We start from the raw sequence: 15,459 nt of genomic DNA on the forward strand, positions 1-15,459 counted from the left end.
GGCGGAGACCCAATTCAGGTAATTAATTCGTGGCTTGTTTAGAGCCACTTAAGAATTAATTTCAGCTCACCTTCTGCATTTGACAGCTCGCCCATGTGGTCCTTACTGGTCGTTGACCACGTCTGTCAAGCTGAGGTGGGAGTTCAGTGGCCATTGAATTTGCTGTTGAGTTGACAGCTTCAAATGTACAGTAAAAGCTCCCAACTTACAGAGATATCTTCCCTCAGGCATAAGCTCTTCCTCACTGCATGTCCACGACAGATTCACCATGCTGCAACCCTTTACACAAGTCTACATGTAGTCTGACCTCATTACCTCTCTCACCATTGACAGATTGCTTCTGTCATCTCTACTTTACCTGCCGTCTATTCCATCAGCATGGGTGCAGTTTATACTCTCTCACCTTGGTCCTCAGAATCCCACCATGATCAGCCCCAACATCAGCAGCACCAGGCACACCAGCAGCACCAACAACAACACCACCAACCTCCTCCGCAATCATCTGATGCCACACAGGACAGAGGGCATCAGCACCTGACCACATTGCTACCCGGGAGGCCAGGGATGGCCTCACCATGGCCAGATTTACTTCACTTGACGCTGTACACCCTGGCTGCCACATGATCTGCCAGGTTGGCACCACCCCACACCAACATCATAAAGCACCCAATGTCCAAGCCATTCCTTTCACACTCATGACCATTGCGGGGGGCACCGTTATGTCTCACCATTCACTGCAACTCACTAAGCCACTTCCAAAGGTGCACACAAATCTGTTCAAGAACGCAAAGTGTTGAAAATAAAAGTTTCAATGTTTGACACCGCATTAAAAGAAACTTTACATGAACATTGGCTAAAACACCCAAGTACCTACCCTTGTGTGTTGTTAGTTGGTATGATTGCATTAGGATGAGGGTGAGTATGAGGGGTGGCTAGTGAGATGGGAATGTGATAATGTAGATAGAGAGGGATGGGTGGAGGTGCAAGGTAAGTTGGTGTGAGTAAGGATGTGGAGGAGTAGGGTAGGGAAGAAAGAGTGATGGGGATGTGAAGAGAGGCACAGCAGGGTGAGATTGAGTGTGGCTTTGTCCTAACTGATCTACTGAGATCATTGAAATGTTTGCGGCACTGCACCCAGGTCCTTCTGACCACATCCCTGCTTGTGCCTTCCTCTGCAATGTGCAACCAGACTGTGCTGATCTCCTGGGGAGGTCTCTTTCACCCATGGGAAGGGAAGAGGACCTCCTTGTGCGCTGTGACTCCCTTCATAAGCATATGGAGGGAGTCATGGGAGAGCCTGGGTGCAGCCATGCACCTCTGTGCAGTGCTTGTCAGTGTTTGCAGCATCACAATGCTGTAGAACACTGACAGCACAAATGTCAAAAGAAAGTTGGCCATGGTCTCTTTAAGGAAACCGGCTGACGTTGCATCATCAAATGACGTAACCAAACCCGCTTCCTCTAATTGACCGGGAAATGCGCTCGGTGGGCTTAACAAACCCAATTAAAATGAATTCATTTCACAGAGCGGGGTGGAGCCAGCGGTAGAGTCGGGACACACCACCGACATCGCCCACCATGGAAGCGCCGAGGAAGGCTGATTGGCCTACTCCTGCTCCTATTTCTTATGTTCTTATACAGTTTCCTACAAGTAAAGGGAATTAAGGGTTACGGGGAGCGGGCAGGAATTTGGACATGAGTCTAGGTTCGGATCGGTCATGGCCCTGTGGGTAGCGGAGCGGGCCCAGGGGCCGTGTAGCCTGATCCTGCTCCTATTTCGTGTGTCTAATTCTGTTAGATTCAGGAGATGGTTCTGTGATAGTGGATTGGCGGTTAGGATCAGATCAGCCATGATCTTATTGAATGGCGGAGCAGGCTCGAGGGGTCGATTGGCCTACTCCTGCTCCTATTTCTTATGTTCTTATGTTCTTATGTTCATAAAATCGCTGCCCTACTGTTTGTACAGAGAGAAGACAAGTTGGAGAATTGTTGCACTCCTATCTCCAATCCATACTTTGAGTGTGGCTTCTCGCAGAGTGTGCATGACTAGCGACTTTACATATATCTGCATCTAAACAGGTTTAAGCAGTCAGCTTTAACTTTTTGATAAAGCATCTAAAAATGTTTGTGATTATAGGGCTTGACAAAAGATCAGTGCCGGATACACTATTCTGTGAGTGAAGGAGACCACATAGCTCACAAGTCATAAAGTCACCCATGAGTTACACAGCTCTGGAAGAAATCTGGTATTCAACAACTTCATGAACGGTATTCTATTTTTACAATACATGTACACAGTTGCAGTGATAAAAATGTAAAAGGAATGTAAGCGTGGTATAAGTGGAGTTTTAGCCATTTATCGCGCATTGAGTGAGTCGTATCCCAGAATGCTTAGGGCCGCTGTAGTGTTCGACACATCATGAAGTAAAGCCTGACTGTTGAAAACGGTCCAGTGATGAACCACGTGCCCACGTGTCTGTGTGCGTGTGTGTTTCTACAGTATTCAGAAGGTAATTAGGGGATATACTCCAAAAACATGAAAGGAGTGCTTCTTGGGGGGGAAGGTGCAGAGGGGTGGAGTGATATAACCATGGTCGGTGAGAATAGTTTGGATCAGTATCCAACAAAGAGAAGCAGGTTAGGTAAAAGGACAGTAGCAAGAACGACAAACTGGAGGGTGGTAGAAAAGGCCAATAAAATAATAAGGATAAAGCACGAATATGAAAAAAATATATCTAACTATCTATGGCTACCTAACAGAAAACAGAGACTTAGGATAAATGGTTCATTCTCAGGTTGGCAATCAGTAACTAGTGGTGTTCCGCAGGGGTCAGTGCTGGGACCCCAACTCTTTACAATCTATATTAACGATTTGGAGGAGGGGACCAAGTGCAACATATCCAAGTTCACCGACGATACAAAGATGGGAGGGAAAGCAGTGAGTGGGGAGGACATAAAAAACCTGCAAAAGGACATAGACAGGCTAAGTGAGTGGGCGGAAATTTGGCAGATGGAATATAATGTTGGAAAGTGTGAGGTTATGCACTTTGGCAGAAAAAATCAAAGAGCAAGTTATTATCTAAATGGAGAGAAACTGCAAAGTGCTACAGTACAAAGGGATCTGGGGGTCCTGGTGCATGAAACACAGAAGGTTAGTATGCAGGTGCAGCAGGTGATCAGGAAGGCCAATGGAATCTTGGCTTTTATTGCAAGGGGGATGGAGTATAAAAGCAGGGAAGTCTTGCTTCAGTTATACAGGGTATTGGTGAGGCCACACCTGGAATACTGCGTACAGTTTTGGTTTCCATATTTAAGAAAAGATATACTTGCTCTCGAGGCAGTTCGGAGAAGGTTCACTTGGTTGAATCCGGAGATGAGGGGGTTGACTTATGAGGAAAGGTTGAGTAGGTTGGGCCTCTACTCATTGGAATTCAGAAGAATGAGAGGCGATCTTATCGAAACATATAAGATTGTGAGGGGGCTTGATCGGGTGGATGCGGGGAGGATGTTTCCACTGATGGGTGAGACTAGAACTAGGGGGCATAATCTTAAAATAAGGGGCTGCTGTTTCAAAACTGAGATGAGGAGAAACTTCTTCACTCAGAGGGTAGTAAATCTATGGAATTTTCTACCTCAGAGAGCTGTGGAAGCTGCGACATTAAATAAATTTAAAACAGAGATAGACAGTTTCCTAGCTGATAAGGGAATTAGGGGTTACGGGGAGCGGGCAGGGAAGTGGACATGAGTCTAGGTTCAGATCAGCCATGATCCTATTGAATGGCGGAGCAGGCCCGAGGGGCCGTATGGCCTACTCCTGCTCCTACTTCTTATGTTCTTATGTTCTTATATATAGGACGTTACCATGGGTAATAGCAACAGTTTTGTCACTACATCAAGAAACAGCTGTACGGGTCAAAGAAGACCCATTAAAAACAGATTCAGGTATGACATGGCAGAGCTGCTCAGTGCTGGTTTGCTTCAGTCTTCATGGTGAATAAAATATTTGCAATACCAGAGATACGGGGAAGACTAGTGATTAGTGAAGGGGAGAAAATTACAGGCATTAGTATGAAGAAAAAATTGTGATGGATCAAATAATGGAATTGGAGCCAGACAAGTTTCCAGGCCCAGATGGTTTCCACCCAAGGGAATTGACAGAAATAGGCAAAGAAATTGAGAATTTTCCAGAGCTTACTGAATTCAGGGATAGTACCAGAAGGTTGGAAGAAAGTAAAAATGGATGAAGGGACTAACCCATTAGTTCAGTGAGTTCAATGTCAGTAGTGGGAACATTGTTAGAATCCATCATTAGGGACAGAGTAAGTGACCACTAAAAAAATTATATGAGCTGATTAGGAAGAGTGGTTTTGCAAAAGACACATCTGGGTGAAAATTGGTATGCGTCTTGCCTGTTTCTCAGGCATAAAACAGGCGCAACAATGACAAATTAGGGCGGCCACCTAAAACAGGCCTCTTGCATATGTTAATGAGGGACTTAACGCCTGTTTAAGGACCCCTCAGGGAAATTAGTTTTCGAAGAGCGGAACAGAAGCTTAGCGGGCTCAGGATTCAGTGGGCGTTGCGGTTTAAGCAGGTACTTCAAAAATATATATATATATTTTACAAAACATTGCTGTGGAGCCAGGAGGAGCAGGACTGCTCCCCGACTGCACAGTATCCCGATCATGCCTCCACCCCTGTTGCCGCTATAAACACCCCCCACTCTCCCGAGTCATATCTTCGGGCCACTGTCTGCGAGGCAAGTGACCCAATGTTCATTTTGTTCAAAGAGGTGAGCTGCCTGTGGAGGCACGACAGGCGCTGGTAGCTTACCCAGTTAATATTAATGAAGCCCAGCCACAATTTCGGGTCTGCTTTGGGCCCCTCAGTTCGGGCGTGAGTTGTGGCTGCATCGCCATTGTCAGGCCCGAAACCGGGCACTGATGAACTTTTACCCCATCATGTCTAACTAAAAAGATAGAATTCTTTGACATTCGCTGAGGTGCGGGACAAAGGAGGATTAATGGATGTCGAGCACATGGACATTCAGAAGGCATTTGAGAAGGCTCCATAAGAGATTGTTAGCTAAGGATCATTTGCTGTGAATTGGAAATAATCTTGTTACTGTACTTGGCTAGGAAACTGGATGGAAGGTATGAAGCAAATAGTTAGGATAAAAGGGACATTCCTGGAATGGAGGGAATGACAGGGAACCTTCCCAGATCGGAGCAGAAAATTACAAAAGGACATAGATTAAGCAAATGGATGGAGCAATGACAGATGCAGTTTAACGAAGAAAAAAAGGATGAACTCATGTTGATATAACGGCTCTCACAACCTCAGAATGTTCCAAAGCACTTTACAACCAATGAAGTACTTCTAAAGTGTAGTCACTGTTGTAATGTAGGGAAACACAGAGTCCAATTTGCACACAGCAAGGCCCCACAAACAGCATGAGACAAATGGCCAGATAATCTGTTTTTAGTGGGGTTGGTTAAGGGATTAACTTTGGTCAGCAGGAGAACTCTTCAAATAGTACCACGGGTTCTTTTACATCCATATGAGAGGACAGACTGGGGCTCAGTTTAACTGCTCATCCAAAAGGCAGCACACCTGACAGTGCAGCACTCCCTCAGGGATAGCCTACATTGTACACTCAGGCATCAGGATCACAGAATCACACAGAAACCCCACAATGCAGATAGAGGCCATTTCGGCCCATCGAGCCTGCACCGACACATATCCCACCCGATCCCCGTAACCCCTACACCAACACATATCCCACCCTATCCCCGTAACCCCACGTATTTAATCCCCCTAACACTAAGGGTCAATTTATCATAGCCAATCAACCTAACCCGCACATCTTTGGACTGTGGGAGGAAACCGGAGCACCCGGAGGAAATCCACGCAAACACGGGGAGAATGTGCAAACTCCACACAGACAGTCACCCGAGGCCGGATTCGAACCCGGGTCCCTGGCGCTGTGAGGCAACAGTGCTAACCACTATGCCACCGTGCTGTGGAGTGGAACTTGAACCCATGACCTTTTGACTCGGAGGCAAGAGTGCTACCACTGAGCCAGGCTGATGCAACAAAGTGTGAAGTAGCACACTATGGACACAGGAATGACAAATGGGAGTACAATGCAAATGAGGAAGCACTGGGAGGTGGGGGGGACAAAGATGAACAAAAGGATTTAGGGGTCCACGTGCATAAGTTATTAGGCTGTGACGCTAGCAGCAGCCCAATTTTTCTCTTCTCTCCTCTAGTCTTTGCGCCATGTTGGCTCCATTGCAATGAGGTCTGAAGTCCAATATCAGGCACCATTCAGGTGCAGGAATCAGTCCAAAAATGAGCATGCCCGAATTTCTAGGCCAAGGTGTTTAAAAGGGGGACTGATACTTACTTAACAAGTAAGGATATTAAGGAATATAGGGAGAAGGCAGGGAATTGTAATGAAAAAGACATAGGTGCCAAGGCCCAAATGGCCTACTCCTGTCCCAATTAGGAAATTGCCTCGTTCGAGATATTTATTTGTTTCAAATTTACTGAGCTGGTGTTTGATAACTTTGCTTAGGTTTTTTTTGAGCAGTTCTGGTGATTTAATTTCCATACCGTGGACATTCCAGGACGCTTAGGGGATATAAATATATGAAGGGGTTACCATAGTTACACTAGTGATAGTAAAAACAATCACAAAGCTGTTTGGTTTAGTTGGATTGTGGTTTGTTTCACATTTGTAAGGAGTCTAGAATCCATAATGTATTGTTTCCGGCCACATTCAATGTATAAACCCTTCACAATCCATGCTCTTCTTGAACAAATGCCCCGATATCGTCCTTTGGTAATGCAGATAATCTTTAAAAAATCCAGTTGTGCTGAAGGAATTTTTTTTACCTGGCTTCTCCTTGTTTCACAGTTGTGAAGGTAGCTCAGGTGATAGATTTTGAGGTTCAAGCTGGCAAAGTTGAGATATTTCAAGAAAAGCTGAAAAGAAAACAGTTTACCATCCATAAATAAATTATTACGAATATACTTGCGCTATTTATCAATCTGCTCCTACAGATATGCTGAAAGACTTACATCTTCATCGTCTTGTGTAAAATAAGGTCCATCTCTTTTGTTAGTTGCCATGATCACAGCGACAACATCTTTGCCGTTCATTATGGGGGTAGCGAGCACACACTTTGTTTCATATTCAGTCAGTTCATCCACAAATGAGCTGTAAAAGCTGGACTAGTTCCCAAGAAGAAAACAAAACAGAAGTTAACATTTTGTAGAAGAAAGTGAATCTGCACAAAATAAAAGGTATAATGGCACAACGAGAAAACGGATTTGCTTTACTTTTTTGTATGAAGTGACCTCCCTTTTCTGGCCTCAAGCATTCCTGTCTGGACTTGGTAAGAGTCTTTGTTATAGGCTAATGGGTTGCTACGAACTCCACAGCATGAAACAGATAATAAGACTTTCACTAATCTAAACTTGTTAATCAGCACATTTGGTGTGTTTACTTTGTGAAGAATAATTCCTCCCTTTTAAGGTATGCTTTGCCCCATCGCTTTTCTTAGGGCTCCCCATACTATGCACAATCCTGTAGACAGTATTCTCCCAAGCTTCTGCTGATGTCTCTGAAAGTATCTATTCAGAGATGCAGAAGAGCAAGCCTCCAATTTTACTTACCCCTTATGAGGAAAGGCCTGGGGGGGGAAAATTCAGTATCGCTCATTTTGGGGCGCTAATATCGGCCGGGCGCAAAGTTTAGCGCCAGGAGCTAATTATCACCTCCGACTGCAAAATTCATCTCTATTGCCCCTAAAAGTGATTTGAGTGCTAAATCAGGTGCTACACACCTCTCTTAAGGCGCAAAGGTCAGGGAGCGAGGCGCTACCTCAGAACGCTACCGAAACTCAGGCGATGCCAATTACCATGGAAGCCAGACAGATTGGCGCCATCCAGTTCTTAAAGGGGAGGGGCCATCTTGCTGGCCAGCCACACCCTGCTCATTGCAGCCTTGAATCTCAGCCTGGAGAGACCTCAAAAGCAATTGTGTTGGAAGCACTAATGGATAGGCGCTTAGGAACAAAGGGCCAAAACTCCTTAGGACAGGGTTAAAATCAAAAATTTTGCCGACAAGAAAAGGCAGGAAGCGCCCGCCTTTAAATAGCGCTCCCCCAGACCCTTCCCAACTTGAAAACGTTCCCCTCTACCTGTCGTTCCCAGCGGCAGGCGCTAAGGCAGGGGGCACAACTCAGTATCCGGTCTGGGGCGTTGCACGCTTGACTGACATCACAATCTGCGGGCGCAGGAGATCGTGGTGGTAGTGGTTAGCACCGCCGCAAAACGACTGGTCAATTTCGCAAGCGCCGCTAAAATCACCGTGCTTGGGCGCTAAGTTCCTAACGCCCCATTAGTGCCCCCGTTAGCGCTAACGGGAGGTGCTAACCAACCAAACTTTTCCCCCCTGGTCTTTAATCAGTACCTCATCACATATGACAGAGTGGAAATCAGCAAAGGCAATATTGCACTCAGACGTGCCCAATGGCTAGACCTTAGGCCTCAGCACCATATGATCAAGTGTTGAGACCGAAGGCCTACCCAGCACTCAAGCACAGTAAGGAATATTACAGACCACATGTACTTTCAACACTTACATTTACAAACTTAATGTACGCAGGACCCACTAAGATAGCAAATGTTATTCAGAATAAAGCGCCAGAATGCAGCTGGAACACCTGAAAAATCCTCCAGTCACTTATCACCCACTTCCAACAGGCCCCAACATTCGTGGATTACACTTTGCTTGGCTGCCAAAAACAGCTCCGTGTATCAGACCAGTTCTGGTCTCCATATTATAAAAAAGGTATAGAGCCACTGGAGAAGGTGCAAAAAAGGTTTACAAGGATGATACCAGAACTGAGAAAGTTCTTATCCTGAAAGGCTGAACAGGCTGGTGCTCTTTTTCTCTAGAAAAGAGAAGGCTGATGGAAGAACTAACAAAGGTCTTTCAAATTATGAAGGTGCTTGATAGGGTAGAAGATGTTTCTACTTGTGGGGCAGAACAAAACTAGGGGCTGTAACTAAAGTCACCAATAAATCATTGGGAATATTGGGAACTCAGGAGAAATTTCTTTCCCAGAGAGTGTTTAGAATGTGGAACTCGCTACCACAAGGAGCAGCTGAGGTGAAGGGCATAGATGCATTTAAAGAGAAGCTAGGTAAGCACATGAGGGAGAATGGAATAGAAGGATATGTTGATAGGGTTTGATGAAGAGGGGTGGGAGGAAGCTCGTGGGGAGCATAACTGGCAGCATAGACCAGTTGGGCTGAACAGCCTGTTTCTGTGCTGTAAATTCTATGTAATTCTACCCCAAGGTATTTTTCTCCTCCACAAACAGCTTAAAGAGCAGCCAGCAGTTCTTCAGTAGCTGTTCATGCCTGAAAGTCAGTACCCTGAGCCTCATGGCACTCTCAGTGCATCAAGAATTAGGTGGTGGGAGCACCAGAAAATATTTAAATTAACAGACCTTCTGTTATAGTACGAGACCAGCTAGAGGCTTTCCATGCACGTGTAGAAAAGGGTGCATAGTGGTTAATGTACTGGACTGCATTATTTGCCTCGGTGTGGGCCATTAGGGGAACACACTTACATTGTACAACACAATTGAAAAGTGCCTAAACTGCCAAATTCAATACACCACGTGATCACACTGCCAAACCCAATACACCATCCCATCACACTGCCAAACTCAATACACCATCCCATCACACTGCCAAACAAAATACACCACGCCATCATACTGCCAAATTCAATACACCATGCGATCACACTGCCAAACCCAATACACCATCCCATCACACTGCCAAACTCAATACACCATCCCATCACACTGCCAAACTCAATACACCATGCCATCACACTGCCAAACTCAATAAACTGTCCCATCACACTGCCAAACTCAATACACCATCCCATCACATTGCCAAACTCAATACACCGTCCCATCATACTGAAAAACTCAATACACCATCCCATCACACTGCCAAACTCAATACACCATCCCATCACACTGCCAAACTCAATAAACTGTCCCATCACACTGCCAAACTCAATACACCATCCCATCACACTGCCAAACTCAATACACCATCCCATCACACTGCCAAACTCAATACACCATCCCATCACACTGCCAAACTCAATACACCGTCCCATCATACTGAAAAACTCAATACACCATCCCATCACACTGCCAAACTCAATACACCATCCCATCACACTGCCAAACTCAATAAACTGTCCCATCACACTGCCAAACTCAATACACCATCCCATCACACTGCCAAACTCAATACACCGTCCCATCATACTGAAAAACTCAATACACCATCCCATCACACTGCCAAACTCAATACACCATCCCATCACACTGCCAAACACAATACACCATCCCATCACACTGCCAAACACAATATACCATCCCATCACACTGCCAAACTCAATACACCGTCCCATCACACTGAAAAACTCAATACACCATCCCATCACACTGCCAAACACAATACACCATCCCATCACACTGCCAAACTCAATACACCATCCCATCACACTGACAAACTCAATACACCATCCCATCACACTGCCAAACTCAATACACCATCCCATCACACTGCCAAACTCAATACACCATCCCATCACACTGCCAAACTCAATACACCATCCCATCACACTGCCAAACTCAATACACCGTCCCATCACACTGCCAAACTCAATACACCATCCCATCAAACTGCCAATCTCAATACACCGTCCCATCACACTGCCAAACTCAATACACCATCCCATCACACTGCCAAACTCAATACATCATCCCATCAGACTACCAAACACAATACACCATGGCATCACACTGCCAATCTCAATACACCACGCCATCACACTGCCAAACCCAACATACCACACCATCACACTGCCAAACCCAATACACCACGCCATCACACTGCCAAACTCAATACACCATGCCATCTTCTCTTCTCTTAAGCAATCCTTCGGAACTGAGGATGACTTGCTTCCACACTAAAAATGAGTTCTCAGGTGACTGAGGAGTCCAATGCGGGACCGACAGTCTCTGTCACAGGTGGGGCAGACGATGGTTGAAGGGGCGGGCGGGTGGGGTGCTTGGGTTGATGTGTGCTCCTTCCGCTGTTTGCGCTTGGCTTCCGCTTGATCCTGGTGAAGAGACTCGAGGTGTCCGGCACCTTCCCGGATGCTTCTACTCCACTTTGTGTGGTCTTGGGCCAGGGATTCCCAGGTGTCGGTGGAGATGTTGCACTTTTTCAAGGAGGCTTTGAGGGTGTCCTTGAAGCATTTCCTCTGCCCAACTGGGGCTCTCTTGCCATGATGGAGCTCCGAGTAGAGCGCTTGCTTTGGCAGTCTCATATCGGGCATGCGGACGATGTGGCCCGTCCATCAGAGCTGATCGAGCATGGTCAAAGCTTTGATGCTGGGGATGTTGGCCTAAGCGAGAACACTGCCTATCCTGCCAATGGATTTGCAGGATCTTGCGGAGACAGCATTGGTGGTACCTCTCCAGTGCTTTTAGGTGCCTGCTGTACACGGCTCATGTCTCTGAAGCATACAGGAGGGCGGGTATCACTACTGCTCTGTAGACCATGAGCTTGGTGCTGGGTTTGAGTTCCTGGTCTTCAAACATTCTCTTCCTCAGGCGACCAAAGGCTGCACTGGCACACTGAAGGCAGTGTTAGACTTCGTCATCGACGTCTGCCCTTGTTGACAGTAAGCTCCCGAGGTATGGAAAGTGGTCCACGTTGTCCAAGGCCTCGTCATGGATTTTGATACTCGGGGAGCAGTACTGTGTGGCGGGGGTAGGTTGGTAGAGGACCTTTGTCTTACAGATGTTTAGTGTAAGACCCATGCTCTTGTACGCTTCGGTGAAGGTGCTGAGGATGGTTTGGAGTTCGACCTCCGAATGTGCGCAGATGCAAGTGTCGTCTGCGTACTGTAATTCGATGACAGAGGATGGGACGACCTTGGATCTGGACTGGAGGTGACGGGGGTTGAACAGTTTCCTGTTTGTTTTGTAGAATAGTTCCACTCCAGCGGGGAGTTTACTGAGGGTGAGATGGAGCATTGCAGCAAGGAAGATCAAGAAGAGCGTTGGTGCAATGACACAGCGTTGCTTGACCCCGGTCCATACGTGAATTGGGTCTGTGGTGGAACCGTTGGTCAGGATCATGGCCTGCATGTCGTCGTGAAGCAGGTGGAGGATAGTGACAAACTTTTGAGCGCAGCCGAATTTGAGGAGGACACTCCATAATCCCTCATGGTTGACAGTGTCGAAGGCCTTTGTGAGGTCAAAGAAGTCCATGTACAGCGGTTGGTGCTGTTCCCTGCATTTCAGTTGTAATTTGCACGCGGTGAAGATCATGTCCATTGTGCCCCTTAGTGTGCAGTATCCGCATTGCGACTCTGGGAGGAGCTCTTCAGCCACTGGGAGAAGGCGATTGCATGGATCACACTGCCAAACTCAATACAAGCAAACAAAATACACCACGCCATTTCACTGCCAAACACAATACACCATCCCATCACACTACGAAACTCAATACACCATCCCATCACACTGCCAATCTCAATACACCATGGCATCAAACTACCAAACGCAATACACCATCCCATCACACTGCCAAACTCAATACACCATCTCATCACACTGCCAAACTCAATACACCATCCCATCACACTGCCAAACTCAATACACCATCCCATCACACTGCCAAACTCTATAGACCATCACATCACACTGCCAATCTCAATACACCGTCCCATCACACTGACAAACTCAATACACCGTCCCATCACACTGCCAAACTCAATACACCATCCCAACACACTGCCAAACTCAATACACCATCCCATCACACTGCCAAACTCAATACACCATCACATCACACTGCCAAACTCAATACACCATCACATCACACTGCCAAACTCAATACACCATCACATCACGCTGATAAACTCAATACACCATCGCATCACACTGATTTAAGGTTCGCAAAATTCTACAGATTCCCTCAAACCAAGAAAAGAAGAGATTTTGGACTGTTTAAAAGAATATTGGGCCAAAAGGGGACTTAAAGTTTAAAACCCCAGGATTTTGGCTATTTTAAAAGACATCTCCAGGCCTGTGGAAAGCTGCGACAAAGGAGTTGGGATGGGCCCCTGTAAAACAAACAGTTTGAGTGTTGGCATAGGCCAGATTGTCTGGGAATGTTCTGGGCTGTCTCAGGCATTCATACATAATGACAATAGGCCTACAGAAGGACATTTCCCATCAAAATTACAGAGCCATCAAGAATATGAATAATACAGTACATGCCACTGATCAACAAAAGGGACCCTGACCCCAGCAGGAGAAGACAATTGAACAACAGTTTAACCACTCAGAGAAATATCCAAAACCACTTCACACACTTAAACCGATTTCGAAGCAATCCTGAAACTAGTTAAAAGTCAATTAAAGATAGATGGGACCAAGTCGAAACTCGATAAAAAACTTAAAACTATTAAAGTTAACGAGCCCGCCAAAATTAACAATGGGCCAGAGAAGATTTGGCGGGCAGATAAGCAAGGCCTCAAATGGTATAACTGAGGCCTGCTTTTACACACAGACAGTCAATCTGAGCAGGTTATTCAGTGAAGAGTGAAGCTGAAGGCACAGCTCATTCGAAAGACATCAGTCTCGGGACAATCAACCGACGGAAGGACAGCAGAAGGAGAACGGAAAGGAATCACGGCAACCAAGGGCCCCAAGAAACAAACAACCAATGATATTACCAACAACTAGGTAATATTGGGCCACCGCGACCAACAAGAAACCAACCTGGAAGAAACCGAAGATTCGCAAGTTTGTTTCCACTCTACAAGCTATCCTGACTTACCCCTGGGTAAGATTTGACAGAAAAACTCTAATCCTTATACCTAACCAAAGGAAATTGGGTACTTACCCGATAGATCCAAATACACACCTGACCGCATCAGCGGACACGCGAAGACTGAAGACCCAACGCAGGTGAAGTCTTCTAGCACATCCGGGGTACGGCAGGACCCAACCACCAAACCTAAAGAGAACCCTGAAATTGCGAACCTCTACAACTGTCAAGAAAGTCGTTTGGTGAGCATTTCCCTGGTCCTCTGGAATCCAACTTAGTTAGTGTAGTGGGATTGGGAGGGGTGAAGTATTTTGTCTATTGTCATTCTCCCTCGTATATTCCGAAGTGTTCCCCCTTTTAGAGTGATAAGATTATTGTGTTGTGTATATTTTCTTGTCTCAAATAAAATCAAAGTTCTTCTCAGCAACTCAGTTGTCTGCTGCAATTTTATTACAACCCCCAAATAAGTCCAGGTCCAGAACCAAGGGAGTGGGAGCGATTCGAACCGCTCAGTGAGTCAGAGCCAAAGCTGACCACACACACCACCCCTTAAACTTAATACTCCATCCCATCACACTGCCAAACTCAATATACCATCCTATCACACTGCCAAACTCAATAAACCATCCCATCACACTGCCAGACACAATACTCCATCCTATCACACTGCCAAACTCAATACACCATCCCATCACACTGCCAAACTCAATACTCCATCCCATCACACTGCCAAACTCAATACACCATCCCATCACACTGCCAAACTCAATACACCATCCCATCACACTGCCAAACTCAATACACCATCCCATCACGCTGCCAATCTCAATACACCATCCCATCACACTGCCAAACTCAATACACCATCCCATCACACTCAAATACTCAATACACCATCCCATCACACTGCCAAACTCAATACACCATCCCATCACACTGCCAAACTCAATACACCATCACATCACACTGATAAACTCAATACACCAACCGGCGGGTTCAGCAGAGGCGAGGTCAGAGAGCTTGGACCTGTGGGAGAGCAGCAGCGCGACCGGTGGCACTTAAAACCGGCGGGTTCAGCAGAGGCGAGGTCAGAGAGCTTGGACCTGTGGGAGAGCAGCAGCGCGACCGGCGGCACTTAAAACCGGCGGGTTCAGCAGAGGCGAGGTCAGAGAGCTTGGACCTGTGGGAGAGCAGCAGCGCGACCGGCAGCACTTAAAACCGGCGGGTTCAGCAGAGGCACACCAAATCAACAGCAGAGGAGAGAGGTAAAAAGTAATCAGAGTGTGACGTCACCAGGGAGCAGGTAAGTGATTGGTTGGTGAGTATTTCTCTTTTTTAAACTTAAACTCTGTAGTTTATAGTTACTAGGGTCTTTTCTGGTGTAGCAGGGACTGTTGGTAGACTATACAAGCGCCTTAGAGATATTTTTAATTGGTGATAGTAAATTAATTTAAATTAAGTAAAGGGAAGGTCATGCCAGGTGAGCCCAGCCCCGTGATATGCT

At 46.2% G+C, this 15,459-nt stretch overlaps 1 protein-coding gene across 2 annotated transcripts in view; it reads right to left on the bottom strand.

The window, feature by feature from the left end:
- The window catches only part of LOC147122603 (rod cGMP-specific 3',5'-cyclic phosphodiesterase subunit beta-like), a 133,614-nt gene that overhangs the window by 101,422 nt on the left and 16,733 nt on the right, over nt 1-15,459 (bottom strand). For both annotated transcript variants that reach the window (XM_086007500.1, XM_086007509.1), the window contains exons 2-3: nt 7,086-7,238; nt 6,900-6,989 (exon numbers count right to left, since the gene is read on the bottom strand). In XM_086007500.1, coding sequence (XP_085863626.1) covers nt 6,900-6,989; nt 7,086-7,238 — 243 coding nt within the window. The remainder of the gene's footprint in view (nt 1-6,899; nt 6,990-7,085; nt 7,239-15,459) is intronic.

Source organism: Somniosus microcephalus, chromosome 2 (genome assembly GCF_052327205.1).
Source record: "Somniosus microcephalus isolate GS21.2 chromosome 2, FLI_Smic_1.0, whole genome shotgun sequence".
NCBI lineage: Eukaryota > Metazoa > Chordata > Chondrichthyes > Squaliformes > Somniosidae > Somniosus > Somniosus microcephalus.